The 26521-nt window shown below is 45.3% G+C and overlaps 2 protein-coding genes across 3 annotated transcripts in view; one reads left to right on the top strand and one right to left on the bottom strand.

Moving 5' to 3' along the window:
- LOC131108561 (cadherin-6-like) overlaps positions 1-26521 on the bottom strand; it is a 354525-nt gene that overhangs the window by 274348 nt on the left and 53656 nt on the right. Inside the window, exon 7 of the mRNA XM_058059595.1 lies at positions 5561-5785. The gene's annotated coding sequence lies outside the window, so the exon portion shown is untranslated. The remainder of the gene's footprint in view (positions 1-5560; positions 5786-26521) is intronic.
- Positions 19-20959, top strand: cdh10a (cadherin 10, type 2a (T2-cadherin)). Of its 2 annotated transcripts, XM_058059594.1 has the most exons (12): positions 19-136; positions 5472-5827; positions 14542-14836; positions 15940-16059; positions 16161-16328; positions 16407-16588; positions 17302-17555; positions 17620-17756; positions 17832-17953; positions 18267-18375; positions 18440-18691; positions 19893-20959. In XM_058059594.1, exons 2-12 carry the CDS (start codon positions 5618-5620, stop codon positions 20381-20383), a joined length of 2340 nt encoding a protein of 779 aa, XP_057915577.1. In that variant the 5' UTR covers positions 19-136; positions 5472-5617; the 3' UTR covers positions 20384-20959. The 2 variants fall into 2 exon arrangements, with proteins under 2 accessions (XP_057915577.1, XP_057915576.1); XM_058059593.1 differs by having other exon boundaries at positions 17620-17953.

Genomic DNA, 26521 nt, shown 5'->3' on the forward strand with positions numbered 1-26521 from the left:
AGCTGAGCCGTTGTCAGTCTTGGAATGTCGCCGCCGCCTGACGCCGGGAGTCAGACGCTCGGTCGCTAAGCACCGCTGAGGAGCAACAGCAGCATCAGCATCAGCATCACAGCATCCCGGAGGCTGAGCGCAGAAAGTAAGATCTTCTTTTTCCTCGCCTCTCTCGCTCTCTTTTCATCCATCTCTCCATCCCGGCATTGCGGAGATGCCGCACGGACTAACAGCGCCGCATTTGTCTCCTCAACTCTTGAAGAGGATGAGGAATTAATTTGCGCTGGAGGAGAAGTTCCCTCGTTTCTAACTTTAGCTTCATTAACGCCTTAATGGCAACTTTGCGTACTTTTTAATTGGAAGTCAGAGATCCAAAAGAGCTCCCATCCCGGCTGTCAAAGTGACACATGGGAAGCTATAAGCCGCATCCAATCATCGGCTAACATGCGTGCCGACCTTTGCAGGTGGGCAAGTAAATAAAATGGTGACGCTACGGTCCGCGGAGGGCAGTAAAAGAACACCGTTTGACGTTTCTGACACGGTTTTTAATAAGTGGAGTGGATGAGATGGCCTTTCTTTTTTGCTGTAGTTGTGCCGAGTAGCTTCTCAACAAGCGATCGTGCTCTGTGTCACAATATCGCTTTCCAGCACGGCTTACTGAGCTCTGGCAGAGGAGGCGGCAGCCCGCCAAAAGAAAAGGGAAAAAAATATATATATAGGCAGCCAGCCTGCCTGCCAGCGAGAAGGGAACATTTCGGAAGGTCGAGGGCTCCACCAAGTGGAGAAGAGGCGTCGCAGCCATGATGCGTCACCCAATCATGTGGCTGTCTTTCAACTAGGTGGTCTTCACCGACAGCATTAATCATCACAATAGAACACAAGTGAGCTGCTCATTACTAAGTCCTTTATGGCCCAAAGAGCGTGGAGGACCACAGTGTTGCTTTGATGTGGGCGGCTTTTTTTTTTTTTTTAATTTCCCACTGTTGCACTGGAATTACGTGTCAATCATTGAGGACTAAAAGGTTTCCGCATGAGAGGCGAGCGTACGCGGGTCTTCTGTCATATGCAGGGCTGCAACTAGCGCTTCTTTTCTTCGTGGATTAATCTCAAGCTTGTTGTTTCGATTAATCGAGCAATCTGTTAGGCCCGACACGGACCGAATCAATATGACACAAACAAAAACAGTAAGTGGTCCAGTCCTGATTGATTGTTTTTCCTAAAGCACAAAGGTAATAAAATGTCTGCTACATGGATGACTCGGGGGAATTTAATAATCATAATCATGTGATTAAACAAATAACAAAATGGCTGATTAATCAGATTCATTGATTGATTCAGGGGTGTCCAAAGTGTGGCCCATGGGCCACTTCCGGCACACAGCTGTCTTTTATTGGTCCGCAGCGCATTCAAAAATAGAACAAATTTTGTCGAAATGAAATAAAATCGAATATTTTCAGTGGCGTCATCCATAAAAAAAAGGCTTCCCGATTATTACATGATTACACGCATTACTCCGCTGGCTGTGACTTGGGTTTGTGTGCAAGCCCCGCCTTCCTGTGCTGTCATTGGCTGGACATAGATGTCAATCATTGTAGTACACGCTGTGTGTACAGTTAAATATGGATGGCATGTTTCTTTGAACACTTTGAGCAGGATGTTGGTTATTTTATGACTAAATCTAACAAGGTTTCGTCTTTGTGCCCCCCACGCCACCCCTAACCAAAAAACCCTCAGCATTCACAGGGTGAAAGGGACCAGCACTCTGGACAATTTATTAGCATTCATAAAACAAAGTGCACACTCACCTTTCACGGCATAATCAATTAAAGCGGCCTTTAAAGAGCATCCTTCTGCTGAGTTACTAGCCGAGTCGCATGTTATAGCCGCTTCTCGGACACCCGTCCATAAATTGGAATATTTAACAGGGGGGGGGGGAGAAAACCTCAAAGGGAAGAAGAAGAAGAAGAGGGTGCTTGATGAGGCTTTTCGGACTGTAATAGCTAATTATTCTGCATTGTTAATCGTTTATAAGCGTCTCCAGGGGAGTTGAAGCAGTTGTTAATGTGTCATGTTTCACTTACATGTGATATATTGATCGCCACACACAAATGAAGGGGGGGGTGTTCTACTCGTCATAGTAAAAATGACCACCTGAATAATGCCATACTATAATAATACTCAAATAACTGATTGACAGCATGAATCATCACAACATACATAACACACGAGAGATGCTTATTAATAAAGTCAAGTACATGGTTTGCTATGTTGGGATCAATCATAGCAGTAGTTATGTTCTGTCATGCCCCCCCCCAGGGGGGACTTTTCATGAGAAGCTGTAATATTTATCTGTCCAAACCACTGAATGAACTAAAAGAACTAAAATACAAGTAAAATGTATTCAGGAGGTGCATTCAAAGACATAAGATATGTAGTATATAGTCTATAGTGGTGTGTCTGTCATGAACGAACAGGCCAAAAGAACTAGTTCTTTTTTGTGAACGGAATAAACAAGGTCACCGCCCCTAAAATACCCGTTCAGTCCGTTCAGTTGCAAATGCTTTTTTTTTTTTTTTTTTATTGGCTGGAGAGTCAGTTAACGGTTCCTTTTGCAGGGCGGGACTACCTGCGTAGGAAGGTACCTGCCTGTCTTACCTCGCTCTGTGGGTGGGTGGGGTTAGCTGACTGAAAGACCGAGACTGTCGGTGACCTCGTTCATTCCGTTCACAAAAAAGAACTAGTTCTTTTGACCGGTTCGTTCTGTTGAGTCGGAACGAACGTGAACATGAGTGTATGGACTGACTCAACACGGCTGACCGGGTCTACGCACAGGCTAACGACCAATTGACCGAAATCAAACGGATCTTTTTTAACTGAAATGAACAGTTTTGCTCACCACTAGTGCAATGTTTACTGAGACACGGAAACACCAGACTTTGCCAGAACAGCAGGCCTTTATCGCAGCTTGGAAAGCTTAAACTCCTGATGTCACTTGAAGGGAACACGTGTACGGCAACACGTGTACCTTAAATGGCTCTCATTATGTCTACTATATTGGGTAATAGAAGTGGTATTTGACTATATAAGTGTTATTACATGTCTAGAGTCTACTAATATAAAAAGAAAATACTTTTTTTATGTCCTAAATAGGAAAATATGACTTTGATAAACAACTAAGTTTGTCACCATGCTGTGCCCACATGCTATGGTGTAGGCTAAAATAGTCGTAATGCATCATCGCCCATCTGTCGAGTGTCGGTTAGCTACATTTGGTCGAAGTCTCTCAGACTAGTTGGTCAAAACAACCCCTGGACTTCCTGTTTGTTTTGGAACGTTGAGATTCTTCCGTGTGCCCAGTCACGATTGGCGTCTCTAGCCCCCACGTCCACATCCTAATATCCATCAAGTCAGTCAACACGTATTACTTCCAAAAACGGGGAAACCTAGTCACATGACCCCCAGAATAATGAACATGTTGATAAAAACCGAGCATAACTTGCGTTTTTGGTGTAGGATCTCATTAGATGGCGAGACATACGAGCCGGAAGAGCATTAAATCCCCGGCCGAGCGACGCTCCGCTCATGCCACGCGTTCAATTAGGGTCCGCATAGAAATGTACAGCCGGGGCCTTTTTCTCTCGCAGGCGGTGATGAGCAGCTCCGTTTACGTCTGATCAAAGACGCTCTTATTCAGCAAAACAAGAACGTATAATTCCGCAGATTACACAAATGGAGCGGAGCCGAGCGCCTGCCAGGACGCGTCTTAGCGCAAGATTAAGGATAACAACCCCGGGATGGCGCTTTAAAAGCACACTCGCTCTAATTTGGTCTGTTCGCCGCCAACTTTTTTAGAGCTGCCTTTGACTTAATCTGCTCATAAACAACTTTTTAACACTCCCGCTGATTTTAATAGGCTGGATGCCGCTTGAGTCTATAGGATCTGGCGAGGCGTCATCCTTTAATGGACTGTTTGGAAGAAGCCCGACGCCTGATAGGCTGCAGCCCATCAAGGATTCATATCCAGAATGCTATTAAAGCCCAAGGACAGGCGGGAATGTTAATTAGAAAATGCAATAACAAGCGTCATCCCAGATTAATTGCCAGGCGGCGTTTTCCCTGATCTGGAGAACGGCGGCGTGCGTCACACTCGCGCGGCATAATGGAGGAAATAAAATTAGAAATGGAGAAGGGCTCATCAAAGACCACAACAAGCAGATAATGTCATCTCTCTGCGGAGCCGGGGGGAAACATGTTTACCTCGGGAACCTGCATCGCCATCCGTCTCATCATTCCCGAGTCTTTTTCGGTGACCTCCACATGTGTCAAAGTCTGAAACACTTCCAGAAGCTTCATGGCTGGACTTAGTTGGGATTGGTCGGGATTTAAGAACTTTCATGAAACTTCAAATGGTTGAAAAAGTCCTTTGGATGCGGATTCGTTTAAAAAAAAATACATTTTCTTTCCCAAGATGTGTAACTTCCGTACTGCTTATCCTGTTCAGGGTCACTGATTGACCCCCATGTAGACTAGTCCTCATGGTCCCCATCAGTTCTAAGAGGCCCGTTGACCTTTCAGCCAGAATGGTGAGCCAACACCTCAAGTACTCTGGCTTTTAGTCAAGGGGAGCATAGCTAATAGCTCTTTAAAGAAAAGGCAGATTTATTACAATTAACTTCCTAAAGACCATCAATTATTCAGGTACGCCCCCCAAATTACCTATCAGGACGACGTCCCGGTGGGGACTCTGGGAGGAAGAAGACCGGCCGACACAGCCAAAATGCTTTCCCTAAGTGCGACAGGGTGATCCGTCTGAGGAGTGCATCATGGCGTTCCAAGGAAAGGGAAGTAATGAACGTCAAAGCGAATTAACTCTTGAGAGATGCGATTAATCTCGGTGGAAGTGGTAAGAGGAGCCACGTATATTGCTAAAACCTCAAAGCTGCTCAAGAGCCAGCGCGACCCAAAGTGGCACCCGGGGTGAGATTTAATATGGCCGCGCCCCATTCATCGACAATTTACATACGCTTGCAAAATAAATTTTACCAACGTGTTTCATTGAAAATATTACACAGACAAAGTATACCTGTCACACAGATACCCGGTAAATAAGGTAGTATTATTGAAAGTGATTCACCCCCACCTCCCGGAAACGGGATTCGAACTATGTCCCAGTCTTGAACCAGTCATGATGTGCTATATATGTCACTATATTGACACTTACTATGGTACCCGGAATGTCATTGTACTCGTACTTCGGTATGTGACAAAAAATACAAAAAAACTTATATAACTATACTAGGAAAGCAGGAAGTGAACAAATGTAAAAGTACCATATGGAGGGGTAGGATTTAATAAGCTCTGTGAACTGATTATGTGATGCATTCAATTGTAATCTGATGCATGTTCAAAAGAAATAAAACCATTACCATTCCGATAAGAACGTTTGGTAGTCTAAGACCTTTCCCGTTTTCCCCCCACAGAGACCTGGAGTTTGGCGTCACCGTGCGGAGTACAATGTGTGTTCTGCTCACGCTACCTTGCAGCGTTCATCCCGTCACGAGCTACTCACCGTAAAAATTCCCCCAGTCGTCCGGACGTGCGTCACCTCCCTCGCCGCTCGGATACCATGCTCATCATCCCGGTGGTCCTGACGCTCTGCACGCTGTGGCCCGCCGCCGCCGCCGCACTGCCTCTCAGGCCTGGGAATATCAGGAATGTGTTTGGGACGCCGGAGAGCGACGGCAGGATTCTGCAGCGGTCCAAGCGGGGATGGATGTGGAATCAATTCTTTCTGCTGGAGGAATACACAGGGAACGACCATCAGTATGTCGGCAAGGTAACGCGGCCGGATAGATTGGGTGTAGAGTAATTACTGGAGGCCCGGCTCTTTCGTTTGATTGGCTGTAAGAGGAATGGACTGACACAAAGCTGTCTGGTGCCAAAGGAGGGATGGGACGCCCCGGCGAGAGCTTTGCCTCCTGAAGTCTATTGAACATTGTCTTCCTCGGGCCGGCTATCAGTACAAGTCTTGTTGGGCTGATTGATCCACTGATGGCGTTGTGGAGCCCGCGGGAAGACGTGCTAATCATTCTATTGGTTGCTGTGTAGACCCGCATAATCAACTATTTAGTCCGAAGTCCCATAATAGTTCTACATTAGTCTGGATGCTGGAATTTAGACAGCACTTTTAGACAACGTTTTTTGTGTCTGTAGCTTTAATGCTAATGAGCTATGTCTGCCCAAGCCAAGTGTGTCTTGTATTGTGCTCTCACATTATTATGCTAGGTTAGCCTGTTCACTCAACAAACTCAAATAATAGCTTGTTGTTGTCCATTTAAGACGTGTAGCGAAGCCTGGGAATCAATAAAATATTAGTACTTCCAACTGGATTGTGACAAAAAACTAAAATTCACATTAAAACTCAGCATTTGACCATCGATCGACATTTTTACCGTCATCGAAAATGACAAGATCGCTTGTACAAGAGGCCAAAATTAGTTTCTATGCATGGTGGTTGGGCTGACACCCGGGAGAAACTCCCTGGGGAGGGGCGGTTCAGGGCACGTCTGACCGGTAGGAAGCCTTATGGAAGACCCAGGACACGGAGAGACCATGTCTCTCAACTGGCCTGGGAACACCTCAGCTTGGGAGATCGGAATATGGTCTGCCACCCGGGAGAAACTCCCTGGGGACAAGGGGTTCAGGGCACGTCCGACCGGTAGGAAGCCTTGGGAAAGACCCAGTACACGGAGAGACCATGTCTCTCAACTGGCCTGGGAACACCTCAGCTTGGGAGACCGGAATTTGGTCTGCCACCCGGGAGAAACTCCCTGGGAAAGGGGAGTTCAGGGCACATCCGACCGATAGGAAGCCTTGGGGAAGACCCACAACACAGAGAGACCATGTCTCTCAACTGGCCTGGGAACACCTCAGCTTGAAAGACCGGAATCTGGGCTGCTGACCCCCCCACAACCAAACCTCGGATAAGTGGAAGAAGATGGATAGATAAACTAGTTGAACCCAGACAGCCCCCAAAATGGACTCTTGAGAGGAAATGAGGTTGAGTTGGCGGCAAACAAATTTGCACCAAGCGAGCTTTTCTTCCTGTCACACACACATACGAGTTTATTGGAGACTTAATTCACTGTTTTTTGTATATATAGCTTAGAAAAGTGAGCTATTTTTGCATTTGCATTCCAGTTCGGCATTCCCAGTTTTCCGTCCTGATGGTGATGTCGGCACAGCTCACTAGACGGCCGTGTTTGCCCACTCCTGAGGTGTTTCAGACTTTTTTGTTTGACATGAAAAAAGTTTAGAAGAAGGTTGACGCTGCAGCCCAAAAATAAAAAAATAAAATAACTTGTGAACTATTGATTTTTTTTCAAAATAAGAGCTGCTGAGGCTCCTTGGGCTGCAGGAGACCTTATCAAGGCTGAAGACTTCTGGAGTTTGTTAGTAAGTGCGCCGAGACTATTTCTGCTGCCCTGTGTTATTGCGGTCTTAAGGATTCCAGACTGTCTCGACGTGGAAACAGGAGCTGATTCCTAAGCACATCACACCCCCCCACAAATATAAGATCTAATCGATACAGTCACTCTGGAACACGGTTCCTCGCCGCTCCTCTACAAAGTAAAAAGTTCCTGATTGTTGTGAATGAGTTTGATTGGATAGAATTTGTCAAGAGAACAGCCCACATTTCCCCAGGCTTGGCTACACGTCTTAAAATAACCCTGACTACCGAACAGGCAAAGCTAGCACAACATGTTAGCGCCGCAGCTCACATCGCTAACGTCTGTGCGGTCCCGCTCCGTAATTGTTGTATCTGCTGCATGGCATCTATTACCTTGGACAAGAAATGATGAGCTGTGGGACATTTGAGCTCCTCCTGGATCAGAGGGGTTCCTGTCAGGCGAGCTCGGGGGCTGGCGCGGTAAAGACAGGTGTGATGAGAAAAGAAACGCCGCACTTATCAACTCTGGCGAGGCAAATGTGGCGATTGTCGACAGCCAATTTTCTCGGAGGAGGCTGCCTTTCATCACACACCTCACATCCTCGGCGGTAAACAAGTGTGCGGGGTTGCACTGCAGGGGGGGGGCGAAGGGGGGCTGACAACTTCGGTGAGGAAGCGCATCGCAAACGCAACAGCGGCAGTGAAGAAGAAAGCGTATCAATCAGGGCGGCCTGACGAAATGCGCCTTGTTGTGTTATGTGAAGCGGCGGCAAAGTAAATGCCAAGAGTGAGGCGGGTTATCGCTTGATGCCGCCTTGACGTTCCCCCTGCAGCTGCGTGACAGCCAGCGCGCCCGCTTCATTTCCCCTGTCCAACATCCTTCATTATTCCGCTGTCAGGAGAAACACCGGGCTCTAATGAATTACTAGTGGGTGGCTGTTTTTGGGGGGGGGGTCCACGAGTGTTTTGAAGTTGACACCCAATAATTGCAAAACATGTCGTGATTGCCATCGAGCTAAAGTTAGCGATGGCTAGCATTTGGTTGCAAAATAGGTAATAAAGTTTGCAAAACAATCTTCAATGATTACGACCAAACTAGTAACAATTTGGTTGAAAAAACAAAATATAAAAAAAACTAGCATGTAGTTCCAAACGATCTAGCTATTCTAGCGACAACGTGTAAAAAAAAAAAAAAAACGATGATTCCACGACATGCCAAATCCCACCAACAAGTTGACATCCAATAATTGCAAAATATGTCGTGATCGCCATTGAGCTAAAGTTAGCGATGGCTAGCATTGGTTGCAAAATAGGTAGTAAAGTTTGCAAAACAATCCTCAATGATTACGACCAAACTAGGAACAATTTGGTTGAAAAAACAAAATATAAAAAAACTAGCATGTAGTTCCAAACGATCTAGCTATTCTAGCGACAAAGTGCAAAAAAAAAAAAAAAAAAACGATGATTCCACGACATGCCAAATCCCGCCAACAAGTTGACACCCAATAATTGCAAAACATGTTGTGATCGCCATCGAGCTAAAATAAGCGATGGCTAGGATTGGTTGCAAAATAGGTAATAAAGTTTGCAAAACAATCCTCAATGATTACGACCAAACTAGTAACAATTTGGTTGAAAAAACAAAATATATAAAAAAAACTAGCATGTAGTTCCAAACGATCTAGCTATTCTAGCGACAAAGTGTAAAAAAAAAAAAAAAAACGATGATTCCGCAACATGCCAAATCCCGCCAACAAGTTGACACCCAAAAATTGCAAAACATGTTGTGATTGCCATTGAGCTAAAGTTAGCGATGGCTAGCATTGGGTTGCAAAATAGGTAATAAAGTTTGCAAAACAATCCTCAATGATTACGACCAAACTAGTAACAATTTGGTTGAAAAAACAAAATATACAAAAACTAGCATGTAGTTCCAAACGATCGAGCTATTCTAGCGACAAAGTGTAAAAAAAAAAAAAAAAAACGATGATTCCACGATATGCCAAATCCGGCCAACAAGTTGACATCCAATAATTGCAAAATATGTCGTGATCGCCATCGAGCTACAGTTAGCGATGGCTAGCATTGGATTGCAAAATAGGTAATAAAGTTTGCAAAACAATCCTCAATGATTACGACCAAACTAGTAACAATTTGGTTGAAAAAACAAAATATATAAAAAAAACTAGCATGTAGTTCCAAACGATCTAGCTATTCTAGCGACAAAGTGTAAAAAAAAAAAAAAAAACGATGATTCCGCAACATGCCAAATCCCGCCAACAAGTTGACACCCAAAAATTGCAAAACATGTTGTGATTGCCATTGAGCTAAAGTTAGCGATGGCTAGCATTGGGTTGCAAAATAGGTAATAAAGTTTGCAAAACAATCCTCAATGATTACGACCAAACTAGTAACAATTTGGTTGAAAAAACAAAATATAAAAAAAACGATGATTCCACGACATGCCAAATCCCGCCAACAAGTTTGCTATTCTGTCATTTTGGATTAAAGTTAAAGGCCACTATCCAAATAACGAGTTATGCGTTTAGTACTTTCATTCGGTATTTTGCTTGAACGTCATTAAAGTGACAATTGGAGTCCCCGCTCTCACGCGTTCTTTTAGTCCAGAAGCAAGCCGGCCTTGATGGTCCTACTCGTAAAAGACCATTTAACGGCGGTGGCGGCGCACGGCGGGAGGTCTCGTTTGTTTCGCATTCAATCAAACCTCGTGACTCAGCCCCCGGCGCGCTCGCTCAAAAGGTTGATTTATTGATTGCGGCAATCAAATGCCACATGACGACCAAAAAATAAAAAAATAATAATAATAATAATAAAAGAAAAAAAAAAAATCAAGGCAGCGCACATTCTGCAACCTCACCACAAACGAGAAGGAAAAGAAAAGCATGATGGGAGCATCCAGCCATCATTTGAAGTGACTTTCACAGTCGGCAGCTGCAAAGCAAGACGGGGGGCTGCGTGTCGCCAACACTTAGCAGTACATCCACAAACTTGATGCTAGCGAGGTAGGGGGGGGCGAGAAGAGAGCAAAATCCCATTAAAAGGTGCTGGCACCTTCCATTGTGGCGCCTCATAAAAGCCTTCCCCCCTTCACAAGAATGATTACTATTTCATTTTTAGCTGTGTTCATATTTTTGTTGCCTGGCCTTGAGACGTGGCAAGCGGGCGGTTAGGCGGGCGGATAGGCGGGCGAGCAAGGCGGGCAGGCAGGGGCCTTCACTCTGCACTTGAAAGAAATAGAAGACAAAGACAGCAGCCTACAGCTAGCATGGCAATACATGATGCCGCACCGTTTTAATAGTAAAGACACAACCGGAGAGTCATTATTCCGTCTCCGTGTGTTTGGCTATCTCCGGCGTGCAGCAACGTGGAGCTGGCGGGGAGGGCTTGACAAGAATTGCCAATGATTTCCTCGCTTTTTGCAGACAATTCCTCAGTGTTAGTGCGAGGCAATTTCCCTCATCAAGGCGCTCCTCTGTGCTTTTTTTTTTTTTTTTTCTTTCCCCTTCACCAGAGCCACTAAATCGCCGCAGATACGCCGGGCTAACATTTGATTTTCCTCAAAGTCGCACTTGCAAGCAACACTTTGTAGAGAGTTGCTACTTGTGGACTCGCCATGGCTGTGCCAGGTTCCTCTAGTCGAGACGCGGCTGCGAGCGACGAGCTCTAATGTAGCATTAACACAATTATTTTTAGTCGCATTGTTTACTGCTGCAAAGACGCCTACCTTGTTTGTACAGACAGCAGGGGGAAAAAAATAGGATAATTAGCACAGATGTTGAAGATTAAGGCCTGCCGCCGCCCACACTAAGAGATTTAGCACAAGGGTGTGTGCAGGGTTTGCACAACTTTGCATAAATGCAAGTTTATGCAAGCACGGTCTAACGAAGCTAGCAGCAAAGTGTACTAACTAGAATTTGTTTGTAAAAAAACAAGGTTGTGATCAATCTAAGCTACAAACAGTGTACATTGCAAAAAACAATAAGACTAAGTTAAAATAAAAACGTTCATTGCAGAAAAGCTAAGCTAAGCTAGCGACTGAGTGATAGCTCGTATTTTGTTGCGTTAAAATAAAAATATTGATTGCAGAAAAGCTAAGCTAAGCTAGCAACCAAGTTGATGGCTTGTATTTTGTTGCGTTAAAATAAAAATATTGATTGCAGAAAAGCTAAGCTAAGCTAACAATTTGCAAGTTGCAGTAAAATAAAAACGCTCATTGCAGAAAAGTTAGGCGAAGCTAGCAACCGAGTGGTAGCTAGTATTTTGTTGCGTTAAAAAAAAATATTGACTGCAGAAAAGCTAAGCTAAGCTAAGAACCAAGCGCTAACTAGCATTTAGTTGTAGTAAAATAAAAACGTTAATTGCAGAAAAGTTAGGCGAAGCTAGCAACCAAGTTGATAGCTAGTAATTTTTTGCGTTAAAATAAAAATATTGATTGCAGAAAAGCTAAGCTAAGCTAGCAACCAAGTGATACCTAGCATTTAGTTTAAATAAAAATTGTTTGCAACGAAACTAGCCAAACCAATCAACCAATTGGGTGCAAAACAAACAAAACAAAAAAAAAAGATTGTGATCAAAGTAGGCTAGCAACAAAGCGTAGGGGTTATTTTTTATCTGACAAAGCCGACGCAGCTATCGCCATCAAAAGCCAACGCAGCTATCGCCATCAAAAGCCAACGCAGCTATCGCCATCAAAAGCCAACGCAGCTATCGCCATCAAAAGCCAACGCAGCTATCGCCATCAAAAGCCAACGCGCAGCCAAGACACACCAGCGTTTAGCCTTCTCAGCCTTCAGCTCTACGGAGACCTTCTTGATGTTTGACAAGACTCTTGATTTTTCTTCCCGGGCGAACAGTGGAGACACGGTAAAACGGCCCGCTAGTTCCTGTCACATATTTCACCCATCCACATCATATCAGTCCGGGATTTGTCTTCCAAATTGGGCGCTTGAAGAAGGACTCAGAAGCCGACCCCCCCGGCTGGCGCTGCTAAAGTTAGTCACCTCTGACCTATCCATCACCTTGGAGAGAAGACGCTTGATTCAAGCTCATTACGCTGGTGGAGCTGTCAAGGCAGGTATTTTTAGAGCGGGCTGGCTGTGACAAGTAGCTGTACGTCGCTAACTTATTAATATTAATGTCCGCACGCTGTGAGGAAGCTAATTATTTTTTTTTCCCGCGGTGAGAGGAGCGACGTCAACAGCGCTAAAAGTTCGGTTTGGACCCGGGGAAAACGAGATTCTGTCACTTTGCCGTGAAAAACGGCTCGAAAAATATCATCTTTAAAAGCCGACACCCGGCTGGAAGTTCCACTCCGAAGGACGTCGGGTTTACGAGGCCTTGGGGACGTGAAGGCGGGGCTTGTGAGTGACAGCTTTACGGCGCCGAGCTGTTCCCGGGAATTTGTTTGCATCTAAATGGGCTCGACGGTGAGAACCGAATGTTACGAGCGGCAACAGGATTGCATTAGCTAGTGGCATTTTCCATCCAGGTTTTATATTCTTATTTGCATGATGGGAAGTTGGAAAACGACAACAACCTTTCCGCCATCTTGTTTTTTTGTTTGTTTTTTTTTGCAACCAACGCGTTTTAAAATGGTAAGGTCAAAACTGAAAATAACTTTAAAGATCGCCAAATTTAGACCGAATTTGGTATAAACCGCAATGCGGCGGACAAGCACATGCATGTAAAACCTGAGCAAGCTTGGTTAAAAAAAAAAAAAACATGGCGGCCATAGAGCAAAATGCATAAGTCACACTGACCATATGTATTCCAAAGCATTTCCCACAACCCGCAGGCTTGTCTCTGCGCCACAAACAACCACCGAAGAAGATGACGTAAAGAAAAGCTAAGCTAAGCTAGCAACCAAGTTGATAGCTCCTATTTTGTTGCGTTAAAATAAAAATATTGACTGCAGAAAAGCTAAGCTAAGCTAACAACCAAGTGATATCTAGCATTTAGTTGCTGTAAAATAAAAACATTAATTGCAGAAAAGTTAGGCGAAACTAGCAACCGAGTGATAGCTAGTATTTCGTTGCGTTAAAATAAAAATATTGACTGCAGAAAAGCTAAGCTAAGCTAACAACCAAGCGATATCTAGCATTTAGTTGCAGTAAAATAAAAACGTTCATTGCAGAAAAGCTAGGCGAAGCTAGCAACCGAGTGATAGCTAGTATTTTGTTGCGTTAAAATAAAAATATTGATTTCAGAAAAGCTAAGCTAAGCTAACAACCAAGCGATATCTAGCATTTAGTTGCAGTAAAATAAAAACATTAATTGCAGAAAAGTTAGGCGAAGCATGCAACCGAGTGATAGCTAGTATTTTGTTGCGTTACAATAAAAATATTGACTGCAGAAAAGCTAAGCTAGGCTAACAACCAAGTGATATCTAGCATTTAGTTGCAGTAAAATAAAAACATTAATTGCAGAAAAGTTAGGCGAAGCATGCAACCGAGTGATAGCTAGTATTATGTTGCGTTAAAATAAAAATATTGACTGCAGAAAAGCTAAGCTAAGCTAACAACCAAGCGATATCTAGCATTTAGTTGCAGTAAAATAAAAGCACATGCATGTAAAACCTGAGCAAGATTGGTTAAAAAACATGGCTGCCATAAAGCAAAATGCATAAGTCACACTGACCATATGTATTCCAAAGCATTTCCCACAACCCACAGGCTTGTCTCTGCGCTACAAACAACCACCGAAGAAGACGACGTAGTGTCCCAAGCCCTTGAGCAAGATGTGCTAATGTGACAAAATAGGAAGAACCGTTCAAGTCCTGCTAAAGAAAAGAGAACCGCAGCATTAAAAAATGTTCTTTGGGATTTTATGGGATATAATGTGCACCGAAAGCGTCTGCCTGCTGCAAAATTGCTGTTGCATCGATTCTGGCGGACGTCGGGGCGATACAAAAGGGTGCATGACATGAATGGTGGAGTGGTGCAAATTGGTGAGAAGAATTCCTCTTAAAAATGGCGTTTTAGCACCGCTTAGACGGGAAAGTGATGCTCAGCGGCCTGATCGCTTGAAGGGCAGCCAATCTTTTAGCAACGCTTGGTAAAACATCTCCATCTCGTCCTCAGCTGCACTCCAACATGGACAAAGACGACGGTACGGTCAAGTACGTCCTGACGGGGGACGGCGCCGGCACGCTGTTCCTGATTGACGAAAACTCAGGCGACATCCATGCCACCAAGAAGCTGGACCGCGAGGAGAAGGCCATGTACACGCTCCACGCCAAAGTGCTGGACCGCACCACCAACGAGGAGCTGGAACCCGACACGGAGTTCAACATCAAAATCCACGACATTAACGACAACGCGCCGAAATTCGAGCGGGATGTCTACTTCGCAAACGTGCCGGAGATGTCGGATGTCGGTGAGTAAAACCGAGCTAGCCTCAAAGAACTGAGTCACCATTCTCTTGCTTTGTTTACCAACATTGTGCCGATTCGGCTATTTTGGCGCTTCCGCAGACAAAAAGCGTTTGATTCGTCCGTATTGAGTCATTAACCGGGAGTCATAAACCGAAAGTTACCCCCGTGGCGTGTTTGTGTGATGTTCTATTTGCTACCAAGTTATTTGGTCAGCCTCATTAAACATGCACAACAAGCAATGTCATTTTCCATTTTTAATAGGCGGTCCAAATGCTTTACATTCACAATGTCAGTCTTTTCCAATTAAGGATTTGCTTGATCGCTCTTATTCCATTCAAGTGTATAAATAAAGCAAACGGCCTGAATATAAACAGCAAAGATTCTCAATTATGCTGCCGCAAATTAATACAATTGAGCAATTGGGATGGAATTGTGGGGGGGGGGGGGGGGGCATAGGGGGGATCAATCACAAGCCAATTATGTATGTGACAAATAACAAAAAAGGTTGTTTGGGATTCATGATGCTCTTCGCCGTCTCACGGCTAAAGATGGGCCGGGGTCGCCATTAGTCATCGGCGTGCTAATAAACAGTTTGGACCGAACACTGGGCTTAATCAAGTCAGCCAGCCGTGGAAATGCAGCGGCCATCAGTCGTGGCGCTAAGTGGGACAGATGTTGGAGGCGTCATTAGTATGCACCAAGACGCCCGGACCCAAAACGGGACACGGTGGAGGGCCAAGGACGGCATTAGCGGCGTGGCCTTTTGGATGATATGGAGGTGAAAAGGACGCTTCTCTTTGTCCCTTTTATTATTATTTTTTAAAGCAATAGGCGGCCTTCATTAATGTTCTGTCCGTGACATTTAGCTGCAATAAGCCCAATAAAATTGGGTTAATATTTCCAGGTTAGCATGGTTATTAAATAGTCTGAGTTAAACAGGAGTTCTGTGTTCTAACTCATGTGGCTGGCTAATAGTAAAGACACAGCTCCCTCTGGTGGCTGAAAAGTGCACTGCAAGGTGGATGACCCTGCAGATTTACAGCAAAAAAAAAAAAAAATACACTTAGAGTTGACACATCTTCGTGTGTGTGTGTGTTATTCACAGGTACATCTGTCGTCACGGTGACGGCCACAGACGCAGACGATCAAACGTACGGCAACAGCGCCAAACTAGTCTACAGCATCCTGCAGGGACAGCCTTACTTCTCTGTGGACTCCGAGAACGGTATGCTCGCCCCCCCACCACCCCGCACAGCAGGGTCTCCGGAGTGATGTTGAATATTAAAGGAAGCATCTCCACACTCAAAAGTCGACTTTTCCTTCCAGGAACTATCAAGACCGCCCTGCCCGGCATGGACCGAGAGGTCAAGGAAAAGTACCAGGTGGTCATCCAGGCTAAGGACATGGCCGGACAGATGGGGGGCCTCTCGGGGACCACCACGGTTAGCATCACCCTCTCCGACGTCAACGACAGCCCCCCGCGTTTCGCAAACCGTAAGCAACAGAAAAGCGGCCGCCGCTAATGCTACCTAAATAACACGCTACCAATCACGTGACCGCTGTCGTGTGCAGACTCCTTCCGCATCACCGCCGTGGAGTCCACGGACATCGGCGGCGCCATTGGCCGCATCAAAGCAGATGACCCGGACGTGGGTCGGAACGCTGAGATGGAGTACAGTGTGGTTGGCGGCCATGACATGTTCAGCATCGTGACGGACAAGACCACGCAGGAGGGGGTGATCATCATCAAAAGGGTGATTTGTTGTTTATTCATTTTCAGTAAGGATTGTTCTCCCACATGAGAATGTTCTCCCACATGGGGGGGGGGGGTTGGTACACAGCCTAAGACTCCAAAAAGGTGCTAACAACATGCTAACCACAAGGCCGCCTTGTTTTGCTTGATGAACGGCGCACCCTAAAAAGGTGCGCCATTGGCTAATTTATCATGCCTTAGTGGGATGTCCTTTTTCTACACGCCTGTACCTTTAAAGGGTCATCGTGCACCAAAATATCTCGCAGCACTCAGGATATTAACGCGCCTGAGACATTTTTAAGCACTTGGTTTTTATGTTGTCCACCCTGAAATATATCCAACTTTTTAAAAGGCTTAAATGGTTATCGTCCTTTAAATATTACCTTGTCACTTTTTAAGTGTGGATGAGGTGAAATGCGGCATATTCCCGGCGGTATTCCTTCCTTTAACTTTTATCAGCCTTCCAGAAACTTCAACGTGGAGGCACAATCACAGCGTTTTGGATTTATAGAGCGAGCGCTGCCTGATAACGGATAAGAAAAGAGGGAATGACAGCAGTTGCTTTGGAATAAAAGCGGCTATCCCGAGCCTTTCAAAACGATTCTTCTTTTCCAGATCAGCGTTCCTCACTCAGATTTGTACCTAACGCGGCTGAGATGAAGGCCGACAAAATGCATATTCCAATTCTGCGGTGTGATTCCGTCTTAAATCCAGGCGCTGGATTATGAAAGCAAAAGGGACTACGAATTCCGGGTGGAGGTGAGGAACACGTACTTGGACGCCCGGTACATCCAAGGCTTGCAGTTCAAGGACTACGCCATGGTCAAGGTGACGGTGGAGAATGTCGACGAGCCGCCCGTTTTCACACGCAACCCTTACATCATCGAGGTCCACGAGGACACGGCCGCCGGAAGTTTCGTGGGCGTGGTGTCAGCCAGGGACCCGGATTCAGAGAACAAGGCGGTCAAGTACGTAGAAATGATTCCGTGCAATTTGCCAGGACATGCAGTACAGGTTTTTACATCTGATCAGGTACTCCATCGACCGCCACACCGACCTGGAGATGCTGTTCAACATCGATTCTTCAAATGGAACCATTACGACCCGCAAAGCGTTGGACAGAGAAATGTCAAAATGGCACAACATCTCAGTGATGGCTGCCGAAATAAGTACGACTTCAGTTTTGCTTCGTTTCCGTCTGACCGTCCCTTTAACCAATGACAACGACCTTCGTTTTTTGGCAGATAACCCCCGCCAGATCGCACGTGTACCGGTATTCATCAAAGTCTTGGACGTTAACGACAACGCTCCCGAGTTCGCCATGTCCTACGACACGTTTGTCTGCGAGAACGTCAAAGCAGGACAGGTAGGTAGCATCAAATGCGAGTCATAACTTCAGCGGAATCCAATTTCCCAGATCCGGTTTCATTTAAAAAAACGCAAATTATCCACGGCCTGCCCAGTCAGGGACGCGGTCAAGTTGAGAGAACATTGCTAACTGTCATTGGGCAAAGCACCAGACCGGTTGGCAGTCAAGCCGCAGCAGGAAAAAAAAAATGGCTGCTCACTGACATTGAACAACAAGAAGGTTGTTGTTAGCTTGTTAGCGGAGCCGTTCAAGAGTTAATTCGCTTATTGCAGATCATACTGATACTTCATTTTGGACTCTCTATCTTCAGTTGATCCAGACCATAAGTGCCGTGGACACAGACGAGCCCCTTGTGGGACACAAGTTTGTCTTCAGTATAAGTCCCGAAAACCCAAACTTCACCATCAGCGACCGAGAAGGTAGGTAGGACCACACAGGCGACCGCCATCATACCACAAGTCTAACCACTACTTCTTCCCGCAGATAACACCGCCAATATACTGACCCGGCGAGGAGGTTTCAGCCGACGGGAGATGAGCGTCTACTTCCTGCCTGTGGTGATCTCGGACAATGACTACCCGATTCAGAGCAGCACCAGCACGCTGCTGGTACGCGTGTGCGCTTGCGACAGCCGCGGGAACATGCAGTCGTGCAGTCCGGAGGTGCTGCCCTTCTCCGACGGGCTGACCACCGGCGCCCTGGTGGCCATCTTGCTGTGCGTCATCATTCTGCTCAGTGAGTACAAGACGTTTGGAAGCATGTTTATCGTCCAGGAAGTACTTGGCATTGTCCACAATGTCTGGTTAGATTTCAAGGTATAACCCAGGGGTGGGCAAACTACGGCCCGGGGGCCACATCCGGCCCGCCAAGTGTTTGAATACGGCTCGCCCAATCTTTCAAAAGTATTTAATTTAAACTCAACCTGGCATCATGGCCTGAGCCAACCTTTTGATGGTTGTATCAATTTCGTTGTTTGACATGGTATGTTGTTTACAAAGTGCTCCTGAAAAAAGAGACACAAGCACATAATAATAATAAAAATTTAAATAATTATTATTATATTATTATTATAACTATTATGATTATTATATTTATTATATTAATGCTAATTATTATATTAATTATATATAATATTGTTATATTTGCATATTTTACATAATAATATAATAATTATTATTTTGATTTTATTTTAATTATTATAATATTTTATTATTTTTAAAATATTTAAATATAAATATAAAATAATAAATAATAATAGCAGATTGCAGGACAATTTTACAGATACAATAATACCAGGTGGACTGTTACGTGTAAAATATATAGTCCGCCCCCCCCCGGAAATTTTGTTATATCAATGCGGCCCGCGAGTCAAAAAGTTTGCCCACCCCTGGTCTAACCTCTTAAGTGGTATCCCATTTACCCCCCAACATGACTACCGTGATACCTGATTGTTGACTTTTTGAGCCTCCCAAACGTCCGCAATGACCACACGGTGTCTACAAACATCCACCTTGTGTCTGTGTGCGACCCCGCAATCGCGCCGTTGTAATTAACACCCGAGCAGGAGGCAAGTAGACAACTCCCTCGCCTGCTGAGAAGACGGAGAAAGTGAAGGATTTGTCAAAAAAAAAAAAAAAAAAAAAATCACAGCTTGCTTTCTAAATCTCAGTGAAAAAGATTTTGTGCCAGAGAGCATGATAAGTATCCTCTAACTATGGTGCGTTTTTAGACCGTCCGTGTGGCATTCAGGGGGGAAAGAAAGAAAAAGCTTTCACACTGAATCTTTAATAAAAAGGAGGTGAAAGCCGGGGATTTATCAATGGCGGCGAATGCGTTGCACTTTATCTCCATGGCGCCCGCTAAAGCGTTCCACACGTTAGCACGCACCAGAGCTTCCATGCTGTAGCTTACGTACATCCTCGTTGTTTTTGTGCAGTGATCGTGGTTCTGTTCACCGCCTTGAGGAAGCAGAGGAAGAAAGAGCCGCTGATCATCTCCAAAGACGACGTGCGAGACAACGTGGTCAGCTACAACGACGAGGGCGGCGGCGAGGAGGACACGCAGGCTTTCGATATCGGGACGCTGCGAAACCCCGAAGTGATGGACGCTAACAAGCTACGCCGGGACATCATACCTGAAATGCTCTTTTCATTTCGGAGGACATCACCCATAAAGGATAACACGGATGTCAGAGACTTCATTAACGGGAGGCTTCAGGAGAATGATTCCGACCCCACGGCGCCCCCGTACGACTCGCTGGCCACGTACGCTTACGAGGGCAGCGGCTCGCTGGCGGAATCTCTCAGTTCCTTGGAGTCCGCCGCCACCGAGGGCGACCAGGAGTACGATTACCTCAGCAGCTGGGGGCCGCAGTTCAAGAAGCTGGCGGAGATGTACATCGGGAGAAGCCCGGATCGGGACACCTAGGAGTCGACCTAGCCAGACCGCCGTTTGTCCGACTAGCAAATACCTATGTATCAAACTGTCATGTTCCATGTCTGGTTCACTAGCTAGCGCGCTAGTCAACTAGTTGTCTGACTCTGAAGGCCGCCATCGTCCGCCTGAGATGGGGACTAGAACCGGATCTCCACATCTGGTTCTTAAACTTTTACTGTTTTTCGGTCATAAGTAAAGATGCCTTTTGACTTTTAGGACTTTTTGTGAACAATGGCGTGGAAATGTGTTTTGTAATTGAGCAGAGAGCTAGCAGTATTGTATACTATCAATGTTTCATGGCATTGGATTGTGTTTTTTTTTTTTTTTTTTTTTTTTTTTTTTTAGGGGGGGCTGCCTTCCTCGCCCGTTCCGCTAAATACTGTACAAAAGTGTTTTTTGAACATCCTATATACTATTTGCTATTATTATTTGTCTGACAAGCAATGTTCATGTGAGGTCGGTGCCGTTACTTTGTCACACTGGTGTCATTTTCATCATGTAGGCGTAAACATGTAACCAGAACGTGTAACGTTGTAGGCAAACACTGGATTCATGCTGCTTGAATGCCGAGTCATATTGTTTTATATTTATATTTTTATACTTATTTTTATAATAAAATGTAAAAACAATACGGTCTGCTTTTAGGTTTTTTGAGGTGTTTATTCCTGTTATGATTGTGGAAAAGAGGATTATTAATAACGTGGAATAAAGGAACTACTCGTATAGTAACTAATTGGATCTCCGTGGCCAGTAGAACTTTAAAAGGAGATGGAGGGGGGGGCTGCCTCTTTCCTCAGGGTTTCTATCTCCGCAGCGAGACCGCTCGCTGGACCCACCACGTGACGGCGAGATTAAGGCGAACATGTCTCGTTTGATGTAAGAAAGGCATTTGCATGTCACATGGAATAAAACATAACGCCTGACCCCCCCAGTCCCCCGATGTTGGAGAAGCGGCGTAGCGGCGTAGCAACAGCCGAGTCGGTTGTGGACCGAGGCCAGGATCTCGGACTATCGTTTGACTGACTGCATCGTCCTTCGGTTGATTCTTGACATTTAAATGTGACTGTTACGCTAGAGGGTTAGCAAACATCTGCGCCATCATCCCGGGTGGCCACTTAAAATTGGGAAAATATTTTCCAGACCCCCCCGCCAGTCTCACATGGAACGTGCTTCCTGTTATCAGGCATCGGTGTGGAGCTTCTACGGTACAAAGAAAGATGAAACGTAAGGTGAAATGACGTTTTCAATTGGTATTAAATTGGACCAGTGTGAAGGTTGCTGTTATGTTCCTCCAAGAACTCCAAAACTCCAAAGTCCAAGACCTTCCTACCAACCCGGTGCCATATCGTAAAGTGAATAAAGAAGCCAAACAAAACCAGAAATTCAGCAGATCCTTCCTATTTCTCCACGGACCATCTGCTCCATCTGCGAGTCCCCGAGTGTCCTGACACCTTTCTACCACAAGCAGGAGGTTCAAGCCCCGGCCTTCACACCTGCACACGCCTCACTGAACCTCGATGTGCTCACACCGCGGGCTTCCAGGCATCCAGATTGTGGCCTCGTTTATTTTGCCCAAACACAATGCAGTCTTTTAATTCAAGCTCGTCTGCTTTCTCGCTGTGCGCACCGCCGAAAGGATTTCGGGTCAGGTAACCATCTTGTGCACTGCGTGACCGACTGTTGCGCAGCATGGGGCGGTGGGGGGCCCGCCGAGAAAACCCATTACTGTGAAGCTTAGCAGAATCTTAAAGTTGTTGAGGTGTAGTGACCTCCGACTGCGCCCTGTGCTCGTCCCTGCCTTCTCTTTTATCGCAATATAACATTCCCGTATGCTGTCTGGAGGCAAATGATCATCTTTATGTTGAAAACTGGAAAACTGGCTCAGCAGCAAAACATCATCAGTGAATTTCCACAAAGAGTCGACTTATAAATGGATTATTTTCATAGAACATAGAAAACATGTCTTTAACATAATTAGAGCCCTCTAGACATGAAACAACAACCCTATAGTCACATTTACGCTCATATTACCCAATATAGTAGTAAAGTAAAATAACTCAAACATAAATAAGACATTAGCACACATTAGCATTGGTAGAGTTCCGTGTTTTTTTTTTGGAGATTGTACTTCCTGTGGTGGCTAATGTCTTATTAATTACCGACACAGGGTGACCAGTGTAGAATGCTATAATAATATTCATTCATTCACTACCGCTTATCCTCACGAGGGTCCCGGGGGGTTTGCTGGCGGGGTACACCCTGGACTGGTGGCCAGCCAATCACAGGGCACATATAGACAAACAACCATTCACACTCACATTCATACCTATGGACAATTTGGGAGGAAACCGGAGTACCCGGAGAAAACCCACGCATGCACGAGGAGGACATGGAAACGCCACACAGAGATGGCCTAGGGTGGGATTGAACTCGGGTCTCCTAGCTGTGAGGTCTGCGCGCTAACCACTCGACCGCCTATATTAATATTTTTTGTTCTTTTACGCCCCGAAATGCTTTGAGGCCAATACTATGTAAAATTTGTTGAACCTGCTTTAAATGTTCCAAAAAAACAAGTGAAACCATTTTTAAGCCCAAATAGGTTATTTCCATTCACATCAGCCTTGTTGACAGCACAGGTGGACAAACAGGACCCCTCACAGGGAAGCAGGCCGCCGTGTGAGGAGACTAAATCCCGGCAAAGTCGAGCGGGTCCAGATGGCCTTGCAGGGTGTGACTTAAAAACCACATGAAGACCAACCTGTCCGCGACGGAGGTCACCACGCACAAGACCGACCCCTCATCTCGGTGCCAAAATGAAGACATTACGTGCCATTTGTACTACTCGCAAACGCGCCACCCTATTGTTGCATTGCGGGACCCATCTTGACGCCGTCTCTTGGCGCTCAGCCTATTCCCGGAGGCAAATGACTTTGCCGGCACACACGGAATGCATCAGCGCCCTGCTTGCTTTGTTATAATCACGAGCAAAAGCAATTGCAAATAGGGCGTCTTAATGACCAAACAAATTGTTGCACATTCCAAACCTGTCTGGGTAATTTTCTACAGGGAAAATGTAATTGGCGAGCTGAAATGGGCTTCCGTCAGGGGCCCCGGTTGTGCGTACAATAAAACAAAAACACATCAAATGCATATTTGCTGCTTCTTTCACCTTCGGTTGGGCTATTCTTTCACACAGATTGAATCAAATCCAAGTAACATGCGTCTATTTGCTCGTCCGTGTGTGTCAATTAAAGTCTAATAGTGAATAAAAGCTACTATTACTGCTGCTATATGTGCCTTTGAAATGCAGCTTGATGGTGGCTTTCTCTCATGGATATCTGGCGCCATCTAGTGGACAAAATATGCCAATGAAACACTGTTCATGACATAAAACACAATAAAAACACTGCAAGATGGTCTAACTCGGCTATAATTATGACCTTAGGTCAAATAATTCATTAATGGTGCTTGTGGTAATGGCGTGTGTGACTAATGAACAGTACACATGTTGCATAGATGACAGTATTACCAGTCAGAACCCGACCCTGGGCTCCAGCAGAGGGTAGCAGAGCTCTTTGCAGAACTACATCTAGACCCAGACTCTCATTATTTTTTGTCTTCATCAGTAATAAGACCATAGTAAATATCACACAAATTTAAAATGTCCTCCATTATGCAGCTTTGACTTTTTAACTATGATGGGCAGAGCTTCCGCTGCGACAGATTGATGGCCCGTGCGGCTCCAGATGAGCTCATCGCTTGGGGAAGGTTAATAGAAGTGGAAATATATTTCAGGAGTTAAAAACAATACGACCTTGCTATATGGATTGTTTTAGCATCTTATAGAAACAACAAAACCGATGGCGGAGAAAAAGTAGAATCTAGGATGTTTGGGGCGGCCATTTGCCTTGTGCAGTAGCATTTATGAAGACTTGGGTTTTCATTAAATAACGCTTAGAATATGAGCATCAAATGTACACGTGTGAGCTGTAAATTTCATTACAGTCACCAATTGTTTATTTTAAATTGATATTTTTGTAAAATAAACCTGTTAATGTTTTAAATACATTTTTACACCATTATTAGAGCCCTGTTGTCATGAAGTAACACCCCTATAGTATACCTTTACGCTCCTACTAGTCTGTTTACGCAACATTGCTGATGTGCAGGCGCGGCTTTAATAAAGTTGAAAGGTGACCTATTATTATTATTATTAATAACTAATAAGTCAACCACGAATCAAAGTCGATTCATGAAAAAGCACAACAGAGCAATGTAATATGTTTTTCTTCAGCGAGTAGGCTAAGCTGGCATAATGTTGCTGCTAAAACATAACAAAGTATATGTTAGCACTGTAAGCTATGCTAGTGTTGCTGCCTATGCTTTTCCATAAGCATTTCTTCATAGGGATACCAGGCTCGGTATATTTCTGTGAATTGATCGTCACACAGGGAAAGTAAGATGGCGGATTATCACAAAAATATGGTGGTATGCTGGTAAAAATGCTGGTATGATGTCAGGTAATTTATTTAGCGGACAATGCCAAGGCCATAGTGTACATACGTAGACCACAAGCTTGGTCCCAATCCATAACATACACCAATAAGCCAGACTCAATAGGATATCGTACATACCCTGAAGTGTCTACCATGCTGAACCAGACTGAACAGGACTGCTTGGACTTCATATTTGCCACTCAGCATCACTGTATCGCCCACGCCTCGCCGTGGAAACAAGCTTGTCGACAATCTCTATAGCGTACTGACACACAGCAGCGGAAATAAGCCTGATCGCGGTTCACGCCTTTGGAGCAAGCATTTATACCCCACGTCTTTCCAAACGTTGCTATCACGCAAGCGAGATAAGAGCGCCACGCCAAATGTGTCAAGTTCGGGCAATGCGGGTGTCTTCCAGAGGTCAGCTGCCGGCTCATCCGCCATCCCGTGCCTTTGTTAAGCGGCGTTCGGCTAAGCATGTCCAAATAGGGTAATTCTGTGCTCAATTAGGCAGGGCAGACACAGGACATTCAACACAATGTCAATGAGACGCCACTTTGAGCGTGCCATCAATTTGACAGGCAGTCAAAGAGGTGGATGATAAGCTCAATGTCCCTCCGCCCCAAGGCCATCTCCGCCATTGAATTCCGGCGCCGCCTCTGTAAGTCACCGCTGATAGGCTCTGACGCACGGCCAAAAAAGTGCCCTCGCCGTCACCGACTGACAACAGCGGCTTGTGTAATTTTGTGGCCGTATCGTCGCTAGCGTCCCCCGAGCGCCAGCGGTGGCCATGAAGCCCGGATAAAGAGACCCGGCGGGCCGCACAAAGAGCTGCAAGTTGTCCTCAGGCAGGAAGCCAGTCAGCGGCAAGAGATGAAAAGATTGTGGAAGGGAAAAAAAAAAAAAAACATGGTGTGATTTGGCTCGGTTTGGTGAGCCCAATTTTTCCGGGGAACGCCATGTAGCCATGTTGCATGGACAGATAAAAAGCTCAGATGTTCACCCGTGGCTGGACACGGGCGTCCGACAACATGCCTCACCCCGACAGATTCATGTCTTTCTATATTGATGCTGGGGGCAATTCTCCCAATAAGTTATATCCCAAGGTTGGCATGCAGGAAAAACGGGAAAAAGATTCAACACTTTGATTTGGTTTGGACACAAAGCCTGCAGAGGATTTGCTGATTTTTGTTTTGCTTGTAAGCCTTGGGAACAAACAGCCTGTCGCAGCAGGCTTCCATTGTGCAGGACATTCTTTGGGAACAAAACAGAACCTGGCGGTGGATGTTCAAGGCCTGTCGGCATGCTGGGGTGACCCGAGGAGACGGATTGATCCCGGGTGATGTGATGTTTAACAAAGCCGCCGATGTTGGACTTTCATTTGTCTGTTTTGTGCTGCTATGAATTAAATATCAGGTGTGATTTATCTTCTCTCTTGTCGGACACAAATCCTTTGTTCAACCACCAATGGTGGCTCAGTCGTGTCTTTGGAAAAAATAGCTATGCAAAACACCGAAATCTTTCAATACTACACTCTTTTTGGGAAGAATTTATACAAGATTTTGGAATACGACTGTGGGAATCTTTTGTGCGATGTTGGATCTGCTGCCAGCTCCACTCTAGTTCATCTCAA

The sequence above is a fragment of the Doryrhamphus excisus genome, chromosome 21, assembly GCF_030265055.1.
Source record: "Doryrhamphus excisus isolate RoL2022-K1 chromosome 21, RoL_Dexc_1.0, whole genome shotgun sequence".
Classification (NCBI taxonomy): domain Eukaryota; kingdom Metazoa; phylum Chordata; class Actinopteri; order Syngnathiformes; family Syngnathidae; genus Doryrhamphus; species Doryrhamphus excisus.

What these genes read in the sequence shown, in the direction of transcription:
- cdh10a (XM_058059593.1), top strand. Translation starts at nt 5,618, where the DNA reads ATGCTCATCATCCCGGTGGTCCTGACGCTCTGCACGCTGTGGCCCGCC. An exon ending in CCCCCCGCGTTTCGCAAACC is followed by an intron (nt 16,329 to 16,406) that starts GTAAGCAACAGA and finishes TGTCGTGTGCAG; the next exon opens with ACTCCTTCCGCATCACCGCC. An exon ending in AGAACGTCAAAGCAGGACAG is followed by an intron (nt 17,954 to 18,266) that starts GTAGGTAGCATC and finishes CTCTATCTTCAG; the next exon opens with TTGATCCAGACCATAAGTGC.